General features: G+C 27.3%; 3 protein-coding genes across 6 annotated transcripts; 1 reads left to right on the top strand and 2 right to left on the bottom strand.

Moving 5' to 3' along the window:
- Positions 1-822: 822 nt before the first annotated feature.
- On the bottom strand, positions 823-6,038 carry LOC100167959 (multiple inositol polyphosphate phosphatase 1). 3 transcript variants are annotated; one of them, XM_008183935.2, is made up of 10 exons: positions 5,812-6,038; positions 5,538-5,726; positions 5,239-5,367; positions 3,850-4,019; positions 3,661-3,786; positions 2,746-2,896; positions 2,576-2,676; positions 1,357-1,466; positions 1,090-1,287; positions 823-1,007 (listed from the first exon to the last, which is right to left on the bottom strand). In XM_008183935.2, the coding sequence occupies exons 2-10, from the start codon at positions 5,695-5,697 to the stop codon at positions 848-850; spliced, it is 1,305 nt and encodes a 434-aa protein (XP_008182157.1). In that variant the 5' UTR covers positions 5,698-5,726; positions 5,812-6,038; the 3' UTR covers positions 823-847. The 3 variants fall into 3 exon arrangements, with proteins under 3 accessions (XP_008182157.1, XP_008182158.1, XP_008182159.1); XM_008183936.3 differs by having other exon boundaries at positions 5,538-5,721; positions 5,812-6,018; XM_008183937.3 differs by having other exon boundaries at positions 5,808-6,018.
- Positions 6,039-6,212: 174 nt separating this feature from the next.
- Positions 6,213-15,535, top strand: LOC100159770 (tetratricopeptide repeat protein 21B). Of its 2 annotated transcripts, none has more exons than XM_029488400.1 (18): positions 6,213-6,465; positions 6,564-6,690; positions 6,789-6,901; positions 7,919-8,420; positions 8,499-8,750; positions 8,820-9,038; positions 9,100-9,462; positions 9,529-9,942; positions 10,060-10,225; positions 10,299-10,546; positions 10,823-10,963; positions 11,312-11,447; positions 11,530-11,645; positions 13,125-13,364; positions 13,645-14,088; positions 14,150-14,286; positions 14,356-14,633; positions 14,698-15,535. In XM_029488400.1, exons 4-18 carry the CDS (start codon positions 8,178-8,180, stop codon positions 14,907-14,909), a joined length of 3,609 nt encoding a protein of 1,202 aa, XP_029344260.1. In that variant the 5' UTR covers positions 6,213-6,465; positions 6,564-6,690; positions 6,789-6,901; positions 7,919-8,177; the 3' UTR covers positions 14,910-15,535. The 2 variants fall into 2 exon arrangements, with proteins under 2 accessions (XP_029344260.1, XP_029344261.1); XM_029488401.1 differs by having other exon boundaries at positions 6,213-6,461.
- Positions 15,334-19,958, bottom strand: LOC100159063 (uncharacterized protein). Its single transcript, NM_001161914.2, has 3 exons — positions 19,862-19,958; positions 18,704-18,742; positions 15,334-16,621 (listed from the first exon to the last, which is right to left on the bottom strand). Exons 1-3 carry the CDS (start codon positions 19,904-19,906, stop codon positions 15,743-15,745), a joined length of 963 nt encoding a protein of 320 aa, NP_001155386.1. The 5' UTR covers positions 19,907-19,958; the 3' UTR covers positions 15,334-15,742.
- Positions 19,959-20,407: the final 449 nt, after the last annotated feature.

Consider the following 20,407-nt stretch of genomic DNA (forward strand, 5'->3'; position numbering starts at 1 on the left):
GCACAAAAAACATATACCAACAATCAGTTGCAATGCTGGCGTGGACTTGTCAGTGCTAAATTGGAAATTGCCCTCCCCGGTGAAATTTTGCTAATGTATAGTTGTGCTGTTGATAGCACAAAAGTTTCAAAAGCTACCGGCTAAAATAATGTCCAACAAATTTTTGGAGTGATCCAACAATGTTCAACAAATCAACCTAGATATTTTTTATAAGGGTGAAATTTTGTTAACGTAAAGTTGTGCTGTTAGAGTTTAGATAGCAGCACAAAAGTTTCTAAAGCTCTACCAACAGAAATAAAGTCCAACAAAGTCTGGGGTAATCCAACAATGTCCAACAAGTTTGATTGGTGTTTTGCATATGTGTCATAGTTGTGTTGCTAATTTTATAAGGGTCCAAAGCTAGTCGTCTACCTATCTAATAAAACTCCATTATTGACTTGAGTATACTCAGTGCATGCTTTAGACATAACTTTTCAACTTTTCATACCAATTTTTATATACATTTCTTACACATTTAAAATATAAAATTTTGACACAGCATTGTGAGTTTGTTGTTTAAGGTATGCCATTACTGAGAAATAATTTGTATTGTAATTTAAAATAATTATGTTATATTTTCAGTACATTTAAATTGTAATTAAAACATGATACAATAATAATTCAGACAATAAATACAAAAAATAAAATTGTAAACATTTTTTTTTCAAATATTTGTATCCCAACAAAATAATTGAAAATATTATTTTGTTGTGATATAGTTAATAATATAAAAATAACTTATAGCAACTAAAAAAAATAATTGGTACATACATAAAATAATTTTATGTAAGCTTAAATATTAAACAATTTAGTCAATATTACACATTTCATCAAAATTACAATTTTTAAGTTCTGTAGCAAACAGTTGTTTAAATTTTTCATATGAGCAAAGGTCATCTTTGCAACCATTAATATGGACAATTCTTTCTTGGTGTAATGTTAGTATCTTAGTTTCATTATTATTACACCTACAAATAACAAAAATCCAATGGTATATTTAAGATAATATGTTCACCAATCATAATTTCAATAAATTAATAAATCCAGTACTTGTATAAGACAAATGCAATGTTTGAACCAAAAGGATCAATTTTTGAAGTTCTCCACAGCCGATTCTCCATTTTAAAATAGTTGTCATGTTTTAACTTATGTTCGTCTTTATAAAGACCCAACAATCCGAGCATTTTCAAAATTGTTCCTGAATGGGTAAAATAGAAAATACCATTTTTGCTATTTAAATCTTGATCACTATAAATACAAATTAAATTAACTAGAATACAAATATTTTAATTATTACTAGTTGTAAAAATTGCTTACTCAAAATATTCAATTGCATTTTTTAATAAGACACAAGCTTGTTTGTATGATAACTCATAAGCATAACCATCTATCAAATAATGCTTCAAATCTTCACTATACTCAAAAAGCTAAAAATTACAACAATCATTACATGGACAATCTTTTAACAGAAAATAATATATTTTTTGAAAAGTATTAACTTACTAGTTATAATTGTATAATTAAAAGTTATGTGTATCTTAGATGTTCTAAAAAGTTAATACTTTTCATTACTTGATTACCATTTACTGTTAAAATAATCATTCAGTACCTATACTATATAGGAGTGTCCAACCAGTTGCAAAAACTAGGCCATATTGAGCCAGTTGTCATTGGCAACATACACTTTTACAATATTACATTTTATTTATAATAACAAGGGAAAAAATACAATTATTTTATTCACAGTTTAAAAGAAGAAAAACATTTTTAAATAACAATAAACCTGATGTGAAATTTGAAATTGCTTTTCTGTAAAAGTAGTGAATCAATATCCGGATCGGTTGAAGTAGTGGCAATCCTTAACACGTTGACCGCCGCTGCCTAGTGCATATTGAAAATTTGCTTAAAAATAATTTGGCTATAGAAGCACCGCTATATTATTTATCACGGCCATACAAAAAACCACTTCTTTGCAGTTGATTTCTGTTTATTGCTTTTTTTCATTTGCTTTTATTGCTTTTATTTTACCGTGTATGTTATCAGCAGATATGCGGCTTGTGGCACCAGAATAGAAATATACGTGTGGCGGTCAACGTGTTAAGCAATTTTCAAGGTGTTTGTTTGAAATTTTTAACCAATTCTTACTCTTAGTATTTTAATTTTTAAAAGAATTATTGACAAATATTAAAAACTATGTTTTTGCGATTTTTAAATATGGTCGAAAGCAAACTTGTCGGAATACCATATTTTTTGACAATAGCTTTTTTTTAAGCTCCTTTATCAACTTCATTTAAAATTTAAAATTTTGTAAAATTTTGTTAAATGGAAGTTTTACTGCATATTAATTCAAGGTTTAATATGTTATAGTTTTTTATTCTTATAATAATTTATTTTCTCATAAGTAATTTACATGGAGGCCATATTAAAATCTACTGCGGGCCAAATGTAGGCCATGGATTGGACAAGGGGTTGGACACCCCTAGTATATACTATTGAAACAAAAATTAATTAAATTGATATATTTATAATTAATTACCATAAAATCAGATTTATTAAAAATTGAACACCATGGTGAAACTTTATTTTTCTCCCAAGCAGTTTCAAAAGCACAGTAAGTATATATATTCTTGGCATCCTCTTAAATAAATAATTACGTTTATTTTATTTCCATAAACAATGGAACTAATGAGTATATAATATACTAACTAAATGTTAACGTGTAACCAAGTCCAAGTCTCGAAGATATACTTTTTAATGTAACATTAGTTAATTCAGATTCAATAAATTGTTGGTGTTCAGCTGATGCCGTAGAGGATTTTTTAACGTCTTTTCTCCATTTTTGGCAAACTTTATAAAACTAAAAATAATTAAATAGATTTATTTTTAGAAAGTTTATTTTTATAAAATAATTTTTTACTAACACAATGATAATATAAAATTGTATTAAATAATATTAACTATAACGGCAATCAAAATAACTAGTTAAAATGTGTAGTTATAACTTAAGGCATATTTAAATAAGAAATTTATTGGGCACTTTAGTTGGTATGTTAATATGTTATGATTCATACATTAACCTTAAGTTATAACTACACATTTTGACAAGTTATTTTGATTGCGGTTACAGTTAATATTATTAAATACAATATTATATTTCATAACTTATATAGGTATCTAAACTTATGATTAAAAATAAAGATAGAATGGTAATAAATGTTTTAATTTGAAAAAAAATTCTGAGCAAAGAAAGACCATAATAGTCCAAATTTATTCAATATTTTTAAGCAGCTTTTCTTATTAAATTGTCACCACACACATGGGATAATCAAATTTTTACCCCAATATAATTGTTAAGTACCCAGTGTTCAATAGTTGAACAATTTTTTTTTTAAGCAATATAAAAATAGCAATGAAAATAACAATACTTAATTAAAATTAAAAATGATAAATTAATAATATTCTTTTCATAAAATATGAGTTTATATTATAAAAATTTTAATTATCAATTGTATCTCAGAATATTAGTGAGTTTCAATATCAATTAAAATACCTACTAGATAATACATTATATTTTATTTTAAGTTTAAAAGGATGTAGAAAATAATTTTATAATTTACTTACCCTTAATAATGGGTCTTTAGCTAATGGTTCATCAAATAATACTTTCTTAACGTCATTTCGTCCAAACAATCCTGTTGCAAATTGTTTAGCACTTATTCTAGTCCTTTGAGTATCAGTAAATCTAAACTATAAAAAAAGTTAATTTAAAGTACTAAAATAAATAATAGTCATATAATAGCAATATTTTACCAAAAAGTTTGTACTTTCATATGGTTGATTTAATAAATTAGGAAATCTAAGTTGCATACGTTCGGCAAGCGCTAAAAGTTCATCTTCTCCTTCTTTGGTTAATCGTTTTTTATCATCTATTTCTTCATGAGACGTCCATAATTTTATTTCATCTTCATTGCATAATTTGTCTGAATAAAATCACAATTAAATTGTACTATATACATATTACTTACATCAACACTAAGCTCCATGATCATCATTTATTAAGTCAAATCATTTTCTATTAAGGCTATGCTATATACAAACTATAGAATAATCTCATCTTTTAGTTTCAATATATACTTATAGTTACATGCATTATGTTATGTAACCAAAGAATAAAGATTAATCCATAAATTATGTAGACATTAGTATGTTTAGTATATTACACTTTGACTTTTATGACATATTATAGAAACACAATTTACACAACAAAAATAAAGTATGTATTAAATCAGGTTGCACTAATAGCCACCAAGTTGTAGAATCTGAATAAAGATCAATATAAAAATGGTTATTTCATCAAAATCAATTATTTTTTAATTAAAAATAAGTACTTAAGTATGGACTACGTTTTGATAAATTAATGAAAATGCAAGTATAAAATATTGAAAGTAAAGAGTTACCTTACTTACCTATTTCAAGATGACCTTGTACTAACATAATATGTCAATTCTGTCTTACTAACATATAACATATTACATCATATGTTAAGAAAAATTCATTTTATTCTGTTATTTTTAATATTAAAGTGAATTGATCTAATGTTAAATTTAAAGATAAGAATATTCTTGAGGGTGTATTGTAGGATTTTTGGATATTTTAATTTTGAAGCTAATTATGACCATTTTAAAATTGTAATTTGTAACTTGCTATGAAATCAAAATATAAAAAAGGTACCTAGGCAAGTGCTGTACTGTAGATTATAAGTGGGTCACTGTAATGGATGGTGTTAAATTTGAATTCAATGATATAATATCAATGAGAAAATCAAAAAATGACCTGTCTAAGTACCATCTTGATCCAATTTGCTAAAAGATAAGATACTCTATATTGAAATTGAAGCACTCTTTCTGGTGGAAATTTTGTTTACAGGATAACAAAAATATAATAATAAAAATCAACCACTGGCTTCTTTGCTCTGCCCAAAATCTAAAATAACTCACGAGATGGCCTTAATAATATTGTAATATTAAAAATAACAGAGTAAAATCGATTCTTCTAAACTTAAAATTTGCTACCAAAAAGATGTGGTATTATAATAAGATGAAGTTGATATATGCGGGTACAATATTTTCTTATAAAATAGGTATACTACAAATTAATTTCGCTTCGATACTAAATATATTATTAAAATTATATACCTACGCTCAATCAAATTGTTTACAATGTCTTTTTGAATTTCAGGTAATCTGTTTTTGACAAACTGATCTAATTCTTTGCCAGGTGTCCTTGTACCATGTCTTTGAACAAGCCAAATTTTCCATGCCTTACAACCTTAAAGTAGTAAAAATAAATTTAAACAAAACGATAGACAAACATAACACTTGCATTAAATATATAATATGTTATAATATGTTTGGTACATCACACACTGCAATAAAATATTTAAATATTAAATATAATTACAATAATTATATCAATTATTGCACAAGCAAAATACTCACCTTCGAAGTTGACTGGTTCTATATCATGGTTGGCTACATATCTATACGGAGTTTTTGATGATAAATGATGAGAATAATCACTGTACAAACCATTACACTGATCTTCACTATGTATATGGCCAATAGAACTGCACAATATTGCTGTGACTAGAGCTAACATGATGTCAACCGTATCCACAGGTGTCTAGTCTTAGAAGTCAATAACCGACAAAACAATTATAGTAAAACCAATATTATATTATGTAAAATAAATTTTGGACAATAAATCACCTACACTTTTTATTGATGTACTCTACGCGCTGTTACTAAATGTAAGATTTTTAATATTTTTTTTATAGTATACTGTAATACTTTTTATAGCAGTCAAATGAAAAAGTTACAGCAGACACCGCTCTACTACTGCTACATAATATAACAGTTAATTATTTAGTATTTACTAGTTTACCACTATCTTAATTAATATCTTAAATCTTGTAATTATGTAATATTTATATTTTATATGTAAAAAAATAAATAATAGTATTTACATATTGATGATAATATGTGATAAGATAATATATTGTGTATTGTGTACTGCACAGTTGATATTATAGATAATAAATTATCAATATATTCTGTGGTGTACTGTGATTTTTTTTATCGCTGATAAAAGTAATTATTACTTTTAAAATGTTTTATATTTAATTTAATTTAATTTAATTTGATTCGTAGACATAATAGATTCTATTATTATACATTAGATTATTTACATTATTATTATATCACATATTCTAGTATGTCTATGGTTGTGAACATAGGGAAGCACAGTCCATGTCTATGGTTTCATTCAATAAATAAAACCATAAACTAGTTTATAGGTCTATGGTTAAAACTATTAAACTAGTAGATATACCATTACACCAGCGTTGTTCCCTTTTTAATCACGTAGGTATGTTAATTAACTTGACGCTCATTAATTGTTACTTAATAAAAGATTGATGGGCCACACTTCAACATTTCGCAAATTTATTTGTATTTTGCACCTAGACTTGAATACATGCACTTATTATCATGAATCGCTTTGTTTTCAAAAGTACTCAATATTCTATGAAAACTAAACTTTTACATGATGTAAAAAATACGACTTTCAAGCACGAAATTGTACATGCCAAAGGTACGGTGATTAATGTTTGTCTTAAACATGGTATTAATATTCATAGTTAAGCCTGTATTTTCCAATACCTGTATTCATGTATATTTTCTATTTTACAGGGAATTTTGTTATAAAAATCCAATACAAAATAATTGATGGTTTATTTGTTTTATATCATACTGAAGTACCTGTAGAACATAGAGGTCATCAACTTGGATTTTTAATTTTTCAAGTATGTATAAACTATGTATTGATGGGGTCTGATTCATCATTTTGTTCTATTAAAACTAAAAGTAATAACTTTAGACTTTATGTATTATGTATTATATCATATTACCATGGGTAAAACTGATTTATTAGAAAAAAAGAAACGTAGGCAGGTTAGGTTATGGCACATAATAATTTTAACCTTTGTAAATTGTTGTGACTTATTATTTATTTTACATAGATATAGACGAGGATATAGATTATAGAGGACAAACTGAACATTATAACTGTAAATAGGCTTAACACTGTGGTGTGTCCTGGACCCTCTGAACTTCCATTTATGCATGCATTTATTGCTTCTACCTTGTCTTGTGCATATTTTGTTGAGTCCAACCCAGATTTTCCTAGAGAAGTCTGCTTAAAACTGGAGTGTGCACTTTATCTACTTGGATGCCTCCGGGTCCCTCTCTCTGCCATTCAGCCAGCCACGTTTCCTTTGCCTTAGTGATGATCCGAGCTCTTAGCAAGAACGGTTTTCGAGACTTGAGCCTCATATTTACAATTCTGTCTTCATGTATTGGTATTTTTGGATTTTGTCCTTTTCTTTTAGCCCACTGTTTTGTCCTCGGTTTTGTCTCCTGATAAGAGGGGCTGGCCATTTAGTAATTATATAATAATTAATAGATAGAAGGAACAATGTTACAAATATTTTATTTTTCAACCTTAAAGTGGTTTTGCTACAATACTACAATACGTGGTTTAAAAAAAGAAAAATCAAAGTTAAACCGATACTGTACTTAACGAGGTACTTAACATACCTATAGTAGAAATATTATTAACCAAAATAAAGTGCATAGAATCATTTTTATATTGACAAATAAAACATTTTATACACTGGATACTAGGTGTTGGTTTGATTTAAACTAAATATGATATGTGTAGGTATTAAATATTGTTATGATGTATTTACTGCCAAATACGACGTGTCTAGTCTAAAACTTATTTTTCTAATGTTCTCTATTTTTTTTTTTTTTTTTTTTAGGAAGTAATTGACTACTTGATCAAACATAATATACAAACTGCTATATACTGTCCCTTCTTGATAAAAAGTCTGAAACTATATCCAAATGGAAAAATGAATATCATTAAAAAGTTACCTCCAATTGACAAACTATCATTTTAAAAATATTAATATATTCCATGATAATATTAAAGTACTATAGTCATAGATGTATCAAGTATTGTTTATTTGATAGTTTGTATACTAAAAAAGGTATCCAATGTGTCCAAAATAAACTAAAATGGAGTTTGAACTCATACAGTATTACCTTAGAACAAAATATTACTATAGTGCACAACTATCTGGATCCAAAGCTATACAAATTAATCTAAATAGTTCAGTTTATCAACTTTATTATGGTCTATCATTCGTGCTTCAAAATAAACTGTCTAAAGGACTGTCCATACTTGATGCTTTAGTCAAAAGTGTGGATATTGGATTAGCTTCTACACTGGTTATGATCCATGCCCATAAACAATTTGAAGTATATATTTTTTTTAAATAACTTTATATTTAAATCATTAACTATATTAGTTATATTACATATTTGTTGATGCTACAGGATCCTGATACCAACACAATAAACATGCTAGAACTTACTGTCATAGAATTCAGTCCTTCAGAAGCTGTACTGTTTCATGCTGCAAATGTGATGATGCTCTGTGATTGTCTTGAAAAGTCCAAAACTTATGTTGACCAGCTTTTAGCCAAGTTTCCAAGTTCAGTTGATGGATATTTAATTAAAGGTTGGCTTGAACTTAAAAGCAACAATCTTAAAAGTGCTAGAAACTGCTTTAAAGCTGTTCAATCACAGGTGAGTCGTTTTTTAAATGCAAGTAATATTATATATTTATTTGTAAATATAAATATTTAAATATTTTAGAACAATAATTCAATTGGAGCGTATCTTGGTGAAGCCGCAACTTTAGAAATTAGTGAAGCTATTCAGATGCTAAATCAACTCATTGTTAAACTACCTGACTTTCTACCATCTTTTATTGAGAAGTTAAATCTTTACATGAGTGTACAAAAATGGTCTGATGTTGTTGAAACTGCTGATCGTATATTAGGCATAAATTCAGACTGTCCATTAGCTATAATGGTTAGTTAAAATATTTTAATACAATAATATAGTTTATATAACTATTTTTAATTATTTTTAGGCGAAAATTCTATACAACATAGTTGTTGCTGGGAAATATGAAGAAATACCTAACGAGTTTTTCAAAACTATTGAAAAATCAGAACCAAGCCCAAATTTATTTGTCCAATGGTCTTCAGCTTTATCTCGAACTTGTGGTCAGCATAAAACCATTATCAACGAGTGTATTCGTGCTATGCAAATCACTGTTGATTTAGAACCAAGTGTCAATAATAAGCTAGAACTTGCATATCAAATATATTTATCTGGACAATATAAGGAAGCAATACAACTGTATAGTGATTTATCTAATGCAGAACCTATTCCTAAAGCAATGGAAGGGATAATTTTGTGTCAGATTGAAATGAATGACATAAATGTTCAAGTAAATATTTTCTATATTGTATAACAGTTTATCATAGTTAAAACAAATAATTTATGTTATTTTTAGGTTGAAAAACAAATTGAATTGTTAAACGAAATTAGAGGAGAATTAAAATCAAGTGAACTTATTTTCATAAATGCTTATTTTGCAGAAAATAATGAAGTGAAATCAACTTTAATAAAATTAGCAGTTGAGAAGCAATTTGATTCTATCACTCACTTATCATTTGGCCCAGAATACTTGATAAAACTTAATCCAAATATGATAATGACTTTTTTGAAACACTTGTCTGATCGTATTTATAAAGAAATTACCTTAGAAAAGATATTAAATGTTTGCCCTGGACTTATCAATTGTTGGTTAATGCTTGGAAATATACAAAACATAAAAAAAGCTCATAAGTCACTAGAAAAAGTATTAGAACTAGATCCTACAAATTCAGAAGCACATCTTATGATTGCTAATCTTTTGATAAAGCAGGTAAATGGTTTTTTTTTTTTAGCCATTATTATTAATATTATATTTGTTGTGTGTGTGTGTGTGTGTGTGTGTGTATTCAAAAATGAATTGTTAAAATATCTTATTTTTTTTTCTAAGGGTCATTTTGCAAATGCTTCTAAAAGCTTAGATTTAGGTCTTAGCTATAACTTATCGATTAGTGAGTGGCCTTTATATAATCTATTAAATGGACTTGTTCATAAACATTTTGAAAGGAATAATGATTGCATTCAAGCTTTAGAAAATTCTTTGAATAACTTGTCGAGTAATATATATTTAATTGGACCCAAGAACTAAGATGATAAATAAAATCAACAGTAAACTTTTTTATATTTTAGATGGACATGCACTTGAACACAACAATTTAGCTTCTTTGTTTATTACACTAAGTGAATGCTATTGTATTGAAAACAAAATCGATAGAGCAATAAAAATTGTGAATAATGCATATGAATATTTAAAAGATACAAATTATGAAGGAGAAATTAAAATAGCTGAAGCAAACATTTTTATTTACAAAAATGATACTAAAAGTGCTTTAAAAATATTAAATTCCATAAAATCCGATCAAGACGTCTTTATCAAAGTATGTTATTAAATTTATATTCAAGTATATTATATTAATGAAACTAGATTAATTGTAGTTATAAATGGCGCTGTATAATATCAGTATTTACAATTTTTATCTATATAATATATGGTATGTATATTGTATATATATTATTTATGTATATATATATAGTATGTATTATGTACCAAATTGTGTGTGCCCTTGTATTCATATCCAAAAGGCCTAGTCCGTTTACTTATAGTAAATTTATTTAAGTAAGCCTTTTTTTAAATTCAATTATTTAAATATTAGGCCCAAAAAATGAAAGCCGATATTGTTATGAGGACAAATCAAGATCCATTTGAGTATGCCGAATGCTTTAAAAATTTAGTTGATTCTTTTCCCACTGTTGATAATATGATTGAACTAGCAAATGCATATTTAAAAATTCAGGTAAATATAAAGATAATTTTTGCTATATTTTATTTATGATTGGGGATTACCTGCATTTGTTGTATCGTGCGTTATGCTCATTTTTAAATGCTCATTACTCGCTTTAAAATTATAATTTAAAAAAAAATCTATGAATTTTACTAGATAATATTATTCTTAATTGAAAATTTGATAATATGACATTCTGATATCAAACATATCAGAGTTAAATAGATAATTTAGAATATACATTTTGCTAGATGTTTGTAAGATAGAGACAATGCATGCGGATGTAGTGTCGTCTTAATATTTATCCTATTGTTTCGTTTGTTTTAATTATAAAAATAAAAATAAAACTTAATATAATAGGAGCCCGATGAGGCTATTAGAGTAATCAAGAATGCATTGAGTTTGAAGAATGAACCATCAATGTTCTTAAAAGTTGCCCAAGTATTAGTTGTAGCACATCAATATGATGAAGCCATCAAATACTACAATAAATCAGGTACTTTAAACTCAAATATATTATAAATTGAATTAACTTATTTAAGTATGTATTCAAAATATTTATGTTTTGGTTTTCATAGGTAATGATGGTGCATTAGAGATGGCAAATCTTTTGATCAAATTGAATCAGTGTGATATGGCAATTAAAGTTTTAAATCCGCTCCCATTAGAAGTTAAAGTTATTCCCATGGCAAATGTATGTTTTTTTAAAACTATTATTATAAGGATTATTATTAAGTTGATGTCGTACCTGTTTGTGTTGTCTTCATCTTATACACGTACAACATTGACAATTTTTGTTCACCAGTTTCAATATTATGCTGTTAGTTTTGATATAAGAGTAAATTGATCTATTATCAGACTTGTGAGCATTTTCAAATATTAATATTTTACATACTCAAAACACACTTAAAAGGTAAAATATCGTAGAATAGGTACCTAATCTAGAACACAGATTAATTTCTTACCTAAAAGCTTGACAATAGGTCAATTCACTAAAATATCAAAACTAACAGCACACTATTGAAACTGATGAATAAAAATTGTTTACAGGCTGTAACAGGAAGACCTGACAGATGAAATAACTTTTGTTCTAATCAATATTAAAATTTTTTTTAAATATAATTTATATTCACTTGCGTTACATGTATAATATAAAAAAAAATATTTTTGTTTTTTATACTGAAAGTAATATATTTAAATTTTGATTAAAATTTTTTTAGATAAATTAAAAATAGCCAATTTCTGGATCTGATTATAAGAATAATTTTGATGGTAAAAACATTTATCTAAGTCAAGTAATTTATTTTTTAGAATTTTTTAAAACATCAACATTTTTTTGATTAAATTAATTTGGAACCTAATAACTTTTTTCAAAGTATTATATTTGGGAATTGGCTAACATGAGTATATTTCTTAAATTATTTACTAATCATGTAATTTTAACAAATTTTGTCAAACATTTAAATAGCATCATTTTTTTTCCTGTTACACTGTATGTCGTACGTGTGTAAGACGGAGACAACACGCGCGGTTATGCCGTCCTCTTAAAATACAGTGAAATCTTTTAGTGGCAAACAATGCATTAGGTTGATTATAGATTGTTTACCAATTACATCAAACTATAAAGAAAAATTATATTTTAATATTTTATAAATTATTCTTTATTCATGATTTATGAAATAGAAAAATTTCTCAAAACCCAAAATACAGTGAGTTCCGTTTAATGTGATCACCGGTTTATAGAATCAACCATTTATTGGAGTAAAAAATCAAAATCCTAAACCAAATATTGTATTGAAATAAAGATGCTTTATGGAATCAACTGGTTAATATAATTAAAATGGCCCGAACCAATGTGATCCACATTAAACGGTACTCACCGTAATAATTATTTTTATACTTTTATTACTCTATAATTGCCTAATAATATTTATTTTGTTGCATAATTTTTATTAAAAACATAGAGGAATGTAGTTGGTATCCAAATTGAAAAAGTCAAACATTAGGTATCTACTATGAATTCATCTTTTTAGTTGAATTTCAGTGTTCGAAGAACTATATTTTTCGATTAGTATGTTAATTGAGATTTTATTATATACCTACTGGTTTTTGATGTTGTATAAAGTACATATTATATTTTTTAATTTATGTATAATATTGTGTGTATTTACAGGCTTTGGAAAAAAAAGGTAAATTAGATGGAGCACTTGATTTATTAAAACAGTGTTCTTACTTGGAAAATCAAGAGTTGAGCACCAGATTAAAAATATTGAGACATAGTGGTGAGATTGCTCATAAGTTAAATCGAAATGATCTTGCTGTTTCTTTGTACAAACAAGCACTTGTGCATGTAGTGGTAGACAGTGATGAGGCGAGTTCATTAAAGATAAGTTTAGCCAAGTTGTACATGCAAGTAAGTTTAAATTAAAAATATATAATTTATGTATTAACTAGCTTTATCTAAGATAATTATATAATAGAATGTAAAGTAATATATTACAAGACAGGTGCATTTCAAACCCAAGTTGTCAAAAATAATTGAATAGTCTTACAAAATACAAAAATCTGTCTTGTGTACATTATTGATGATAATATTTTAGAAATAGATCTAAGAAATCATAGTTATTAGTTATTACTAAGGTGGTGTCTATTAATCTAAAAAAAATTATGTTTGATTAAATTTTAATCTGCAGATGAATGATTGGAATTCATGTGAAATGATATGTTCTTCACTGCTCAAAGATACAAGTAACGATTTAGCACTGTTGATTGTAGCCGATTTATCGTTTAGACGATGTGATTTTGTAACAGCTAAAAAACATTTTTATAAACTTTTGGAAAAGCAACCCTCCAATTGGGCAGCATTAGCTCGTCTGATAGAAGTTTGTCGTAGAACTGATTGTTTGGAAGAAGTAAAAACATCTATGGCAGTCGCACACAAGAATACTGCCCAAGCTGGGTTTCATTTCTGTTGTGGTTTGTATTACTGGTATGCATCAAACATCAATGATGCAATGAAGCATTTCAATTTGGCCAAAAACGATGCTGAATGGGGACAGCAAGCACTGCACAACATGGTTCAGATTTGTTTAGATGAAGCGACATTAAATTTAAATCTGGCCAATAAGCTGATAACAGTATGAACAATAATATAATATGAGTAGTTATGCAATATTAATATGTCATATTTATTTCTAGGAGATGAAACCTAATACACCAGAAGAACAAAAAAATTATGCACTGTTGTCCACTTATGTGTTATTAGAGTCCAAAGAAAAACAATCTGTAGAAAAAGCAATAAATGTTTTTAATGAATTGTCACAAGAATCGTGCAAGTAATATATTATGCTATTTATTACTTTATCCCCAGAAACTGTTTTCAAAAAATGCTTTTGTACTTGCAGAATTGCTGCTTCGTTAGGTTTGGCAATGGCTTTTGTTTATCAAAAACAAGCACAAAGAGCTAAGACAATTTTAAAAAGAGTTGCATTGAAAGCTACCTGGCAATTTGAAGAAGCTGAGTATTTGGAACGCAGTTGGTTACTTATGGCAGAATTATATTTTCAGTCTGGCAAGACCAATATATGTGTGGAATTGGTTAATAAAGTTCTCGTCTATAATAAATCCTCAATTAAAGGTCTAGAACTTTTAAGTGCTGTGGCAGAAAAAGAACAGAAATATGGTATATTAATATATTTTGTTATTATAAGCACATTTAATTTCTAATACATCTTACTCAAATGTAGACGATGCTGTGGATTATTATCAACATGCTTGGACATTAAGTGGACAAAAGAATTTTAAAATCGGATACAAGCTAGCTGTAAATTTGTATAAATTAAAACTATTCACAAAATCTGTTGAAATATGCTTTGATTTAAACCCTTCAAGTCCAGACCAAGTTAAGTTGAAAAAAGATATAATGGACAGAGCAAGACTATCATTAAGATCACGATAAGTAATTGTGTTAAGACTTAAAAGTTAATCTATTTTATTATGTTAATTTTTCACTCAAACCAAATTAATTTTAAAAAATCACCAAATTGTATAATAAAATGTAGTAATTTTCAAAAATAACTGTATCCTTGATAAATTATATGTTTTTGTCACCTTTTTTTATTTGATTTTCATGTATTGATCTTGTATGAATCATACAAACACACATCGACAGAAAAACTTGATATTACACAATGCAAATAATTAATTACAAACTTAAAATATTTTATTTATTTTGCTGGCCCAATTCAAAATATAGAACTGTTAAGATTTAATAGTCTCAAGAGTCTAGACAACAGGGCTATAGATGTATAAAGCTGTGACAGAGAGTTATAGAATAGGTAGTAAAGTATTATAGGTAGTTTATTATCTATGTTTCAAATAAGTTATAAGTCATTACATGATTATATTATGAATTTATTTTAACACTACAAAATTATTATTGAACAGTGAGTGTGTAAAAGGGAATAAGTAAATTTAGATTGTTACTGTATCTCGTAGAATAAAATGTTCTACATAGATTACATAATCAAAATATTTTGTTTTTGGAATTTTCTAATTTTAAATTAAAAATGTAAGTCTTTTAATGCAATCGACAATCGTACAAAAATGAGAAATTTTTTGGTCTCCTAAAAAGTAATTAGCGATTTTGAGTTACTTATTCCCTTTTAACCTGTGCGCCGTCCAATTAGACAGTATGTACTTTTATATAATATCATATCCATATCATTTTTACAAATATCAATACAATTATTATATATCAATTCATCAACTGAACCGTTATAGCTATACTGTTTATTTTTTAGGGATTGTTTTTTTAGGCATTGGTTGCTTAGGCATTGGTTGCTTAGGCATTTCTTGCTTAGGCGCTGGTTTCAGTGGGGTCGATGGTTTTTTAACCGGGGCTTTGGGTGGTTCTTCTTTTTCCTCTTCTCCTTCTTCTTCTTTATCTTCTAGTTCTTCTTCTTTATCTTCTAGTTCTTCTTCTTCTTCTTCGGGATTTTTTTCGCCGCTTTCCGATCCAAACATATTTAAAACCGGGTTTATTGCGCCGTTAGTAATCATTTTCGATACTCTACTTGGCATTTTGGCAAGCCGATTGGTGGTGCCCACTACGTCTTCGCCAATAGACATCGGTGTGCTAAAAGCAGTTCCTCCTAATTTCGTTACATTTACACCCAACTTTGTCCCTTTTTGCAACGAGGAATACATTTCTTTTCCAGCCTGTTTACCGATAACTTTACCACTGTTGAGTAAATGTTTAGCTCCTCTTGTTGTACTGTCACCAAAACTCGATATCATCCCTAGACTTTCCTTAGCCACTTCCTTCACACCATTTGCCCGGTCTCGTAAGAAATTTCCAAAAAAGTTGAATGCACCGCCGGTTTTTTTCAGAAATCCAGTGACACCGTTTAAGAAACGGACTCCCCGATTGGTGGCCATCTTCTTAAAAGTTTTTACAAATTTTTTACCCGATTCTTTGAAGGTCTTTGGTGGCTCAGCTTCGGCCGAATCATCGTCGTTCGGATTTGTTCCAGGATCGTTATCGACTGGATCAGGCGAAGCCGGATCGTCTGCGGGTTTAGTGTATTTTGGAGTCGGATTGGGTTTTTTTACTTCTCTATTCGTCAACCTCAATTTCTTTGTTTTTAGATCATCAGTTCCGTCAGGGGTCTGAATTAATAAAATAAAAAAAAAATAACGGTAATATTATACCTATTAATTCTAGTTCATTTACTTAATGACAATAACATAATTAATCAATTTATTACACATTGATACACTATAATATTATACAATAGTATTGTATCTCTCTTAACAGAAAGCATCTCAAAATGAGCGATGGAAGACTTAGGCACCAAAATAAGACAGGTATAAGTATCTAAGCAAAAAATAAACCATATCGTACAAAAGCGCCAAAACCCACATATCTGTGTGATAAAATATGTATTATCTGCATAACGATAGAACGTCGGAATTTTTTTGTTAATAATATAGGTAGTCGTAGGTACCTACCTACTAACCAGTGCCGCAATCACTTTTGAGGCCCCGGTTCAAAAATATTTTAGAGGCCCTTTCTGTTTTTACTGTAGGATTGGCGGAAATAAGGGAAATCTTAGCCACCAAATATACCATTAGCCCTCCCCCCCCCCCAAAAAAAAAATATAAATTTATTTTGGTTGTGTGGGAACCTTTGGTACATTGATGTATACAATTTGAGCCCCCTCCTGAAATTTTAATGGATTTCCACTTATGTACAGTAGACAGTGGTAGCAGTATACAGGCATTTTGAGAGTTCATGTATCCAACAAAAGTGTCCTACCCACTTATCATTTTTCTTTGGTAATTGCAACTTATGTAATAAAAAAATGTTTAACTGCACTTGACTATAATATTCAAATAATATATCATTATAATATTATAATTATATCTTAAATATTTGATTAAAAAATAGTAAATGCTAATAATAAAATAAATCCATTTATTTTATAGGTACATTTATTACATTTATAAATGGCATACATCTTTTTATCTTAGGAATTAAATATTTAAATTAGTCGGTAAATTCCAGGGCAGATAAAGTTGGTAAAATTGAAGATAGATACATATAAATGAATCCTTAAAGTACATTTAAATAGGTCACTGTTGTGGATGACGTTAAATTTGAATTAAATTAATATATAATATCAATGTACTTATAAGAAAAACGATTATGTGAGAAGACGGTCAGTCAGCCTATGATATTAGTATATCACTAAGTATATTTGATGATATTTTTGTGAATAAAGTAATTTATATATTATAACCAATTTACGTGGAACCTCGTTTTACATTTTCAATCCTTAGCTGTATAAAAGTTGAACATTTTATACATTTTTAGCTACAAAATAATTATTAAATTTTAAATTTGGTACATTTTGTAACAATTCGAACTTTAAATGCTTATAAAAAAAATTGTGCCTGTGTATTTATAATATTTGTCAACTGCTATATTTTAAGCAATATATCAGAGGTCTTGTATACAATTTTGACGCCTTTTGGCCCAACAAAAATAATATAATTGATATTTATAGGAAAAAAAAAACTAAAAAAAAATTTAAATCTAAAATTTTCCGTCAATGGCACAAAACAAGTACTACACCTGCGGTAGTTGCGGAACTGCTACTAACTCACCAATAACATTATAATATTGTTATTTGTTACCTAGCACTTAATAAGCATTCGCGTTAGTTAGGTATTTTAGTTAAATTAATTTTATAAAATAAATTACAAATAAAGACATTTCATGGGTTTTACTTAATGAACAAAAATATAGATATTTAAGAGAAATTGGCAGTGGTTACATTTCCTTCAGATATATTTGGGATGAAATTCCGGTTAAAAATATATGAACTATGAACTACAAAATATGCAGTTGAATTATATTATTATCGGCATTTAAAAGACCAACTTTATGTTTCTTCTTGCTCAATTTGTATAATAATTATTAAAGTCCTACTAAAATTACAAAGTGAAACATATTTATTTATGAATTTTCTTTCCTTCAACTTATAACTGTTTGCACTAACTCACGATTTTTTCTTCTTTTTTCTATGGAGTATAATAAATACCTAATATGGTGTATTGGAAAAAATTGCTCAACCAAATAAACTATAATAGCTATAGGTGGTACCTACATTTTATAATTGTTTATTAAGTGAACACAATAATGATGTCTTCAGTCTTAGCAATTTTATTTTTATAATTTATATTTACCGTGGCTGCTGAAACTCCCGTGATGGATACATCTAAAACCTGAAACATATTTATTTATTTAGTTTAGTAGATATTTATTACAATATATTATTATGCATAATTATTATATTATTAAAAATATTTTTTAAAATATCAGATACCTAATTTTTGTTTTCAAAATAAGCATATATTACAATTATAGTTCTGTGTACATGTTATGGACACCGTACAGTCACACATGTCAGTTGCTTCAATTAAAATAAATGATACACTATATTATTATATAATTGAAAAAATAAATTTAAATTCTCAGGTGACAGTAGACTTGAAACAGAATTTAAACATAAAACAAAACATTCCACGCTTTTATTGTAAGTAGGTACCTACATCATATTACAAAAATATTGTATAGGATTTTCAAAATAAAAAAATGATTAAAAATTTCCAACCTCGTAAAAATTATTTGAACTTGAAATGTGTACCTTAAACCAATTGTGCATACTTATGTAGTTTTTAAATTTTTAGGTTTCAATAACAACATTGTATGAAGAACCTTGTAGGTTTTCATTATTCAGGTTTTTAATATTTAGAAAATGTGTATGTGAATATTTAGTTATAAATTAAAATAATTACCTACTGTTATTCATTTTTGAATTACTATTGCAACATGAAATAATCAACCAAAACTGTTTTTGATTAAAAATTCCCACTTTCTCGAATTATTTTTTTGTTTTTTTCAATTATTTTGAAAAGTACTAAAAATATTTTTCTATTACGACTCCTTTTTAGTAACAACTAGATCTAATTTTCTTCTAGAAAACCGCTTGAAAGTGTAAAACTAATAAAATCAAACATATTGTTAAACTAATAAAATCATCGCTCCATTCAGAATCCAAAAATACGACCTTATCCTTGTTCGGTATTCTTAAATGTATGTAAAAAAAAAAAAAATAATGAGATAGGTACCTATTGTACAGAAAAGTAATAGTGAAATACTAAACTAGTAAAAATGTCCTAATTAAAAACCTTATTGTAAATAAATAATTAAAAATAATGTGTCATTAAATTAGGTATTAGTAAATAATAATAATAGTAAAAAAAAAATGTAATTATATGAAAATAATAATTATTTACATAATATTATTAATCTTAAAAAAATAAATCTAAATAATAACAAACCTGTAAAATTGTTACAGCCGTACACAGTAGGAATAAAGCTTTCATTTTTAACCAGGAAAACCAAAAACTACCTGTATCCTAAATAAAAAGTTTACCTACCTATTTTCTTCTTTGTGTGTCCTTTATATATCATGTTTAAAACATAAAGTTATCGCTATTATACCACAGAACACGTGTTTATCGTAATTGAAGTCTGCTAAATTGTTTTGTTGTAGTTTACATAATTGCACACTATAGCTTACACATACACAATAATAACAAATAATCTATTGTAAAATATAATGAAAAATGTGTAATATTTGTTTTACATAGGTACCTACTTAAAGTGGCGTAATTTGGCCATATTTTTAAGGGGGAGGGGGATCAATTTTCGTAATTTTTACCTATTAGGTACCCCCCAAAAAATTTTAGTGTCATGCAGAGCACCTCTCAATGTATGAGTTTCAACCATTGTTTGATAGGTGTGTATAATAATATAGATGGGAATATGTCTAAATTATTATCATTATTATTATAAATGTATGCACAAATGGAAACAAATAATTC

The sequence above is a fragment of the Acyrthosiphon pisum genome, chromosome A1 (assembly GCF_005508785.2).
Source record: "Acyrthosiphon pisum isolate AL4f chromosome A1, pea_aphid_22Mar2018_4r6ur, whole genome shotgun sequence".
In the NCBI taxonomy this organism is placed as follows: Eukaryota; Metazoa; Arthropoda; class Insecta; order Hemiptera; family Aphididae; genus Acyrthosiphon; species Acyrthosiphon pisum.

Coding starts and splice junctions, on each gene's coding strand:
- LOC100167959 (XM_008183935.2), bottom strand. CDS start 5,697: ATGTTAGCTCTAGTCACAGCAATATTGTGCAGTTCTATTGGCCATATA. Junction 2,897..3,660: donor CTAAAGACCCATTATTAAGG/GTAAGTAAATTA, acceptor AATTATTTTTAG/TTTTATAAAGTTTGCCAAAA. Junction 1,467..2,575: donor TTAATAAATCTGATTTTATG/GTAATTAATTAT, acceptor TGTAATTTTTAG/CTTTTTGAGTATAGTGAAGA.
- LOC100159770 (XM_029488400.1), top strand. CDS start 8,178: ATGGAGTTTGAACTCATACAGTATTACCTTAGAACAAAATATTACTAT. Junction 8,421..8,498: donor ATGCCCATAAACAATTTGAA/GTATATATTTTT, acceptor TTGATGCTACAG/GATCCTGATACCAACACAAT. Junction 14,287..14,355: donor TTGTCACAAGAATCGTGCAA/GTAATATATTAT, acceptor TTGTACTTGCAG/AATTGCTGCTTCGTTAGGTT.
- LOC100159063 (NM_001161914.2), bottom strand. CDS start 19,906: ATGAAAGCTTTATTCCTACTGTGTACGGCTGTAACAATTTTACAG. Junction 18,743..19,861: donor CGGCTGTAACAATTTTACAG/GTTTGTTATTAT, acceptor AATATGTTTCAG/GTTTTAGATGTATCCATCAC. Junction 16,622..18,703: donor CGGGAGTTTCAGCAGCCACG/GTAAATATAAAT, acceptor TTATTAATTCAG/ACCCCTGACGGAACTGATGA.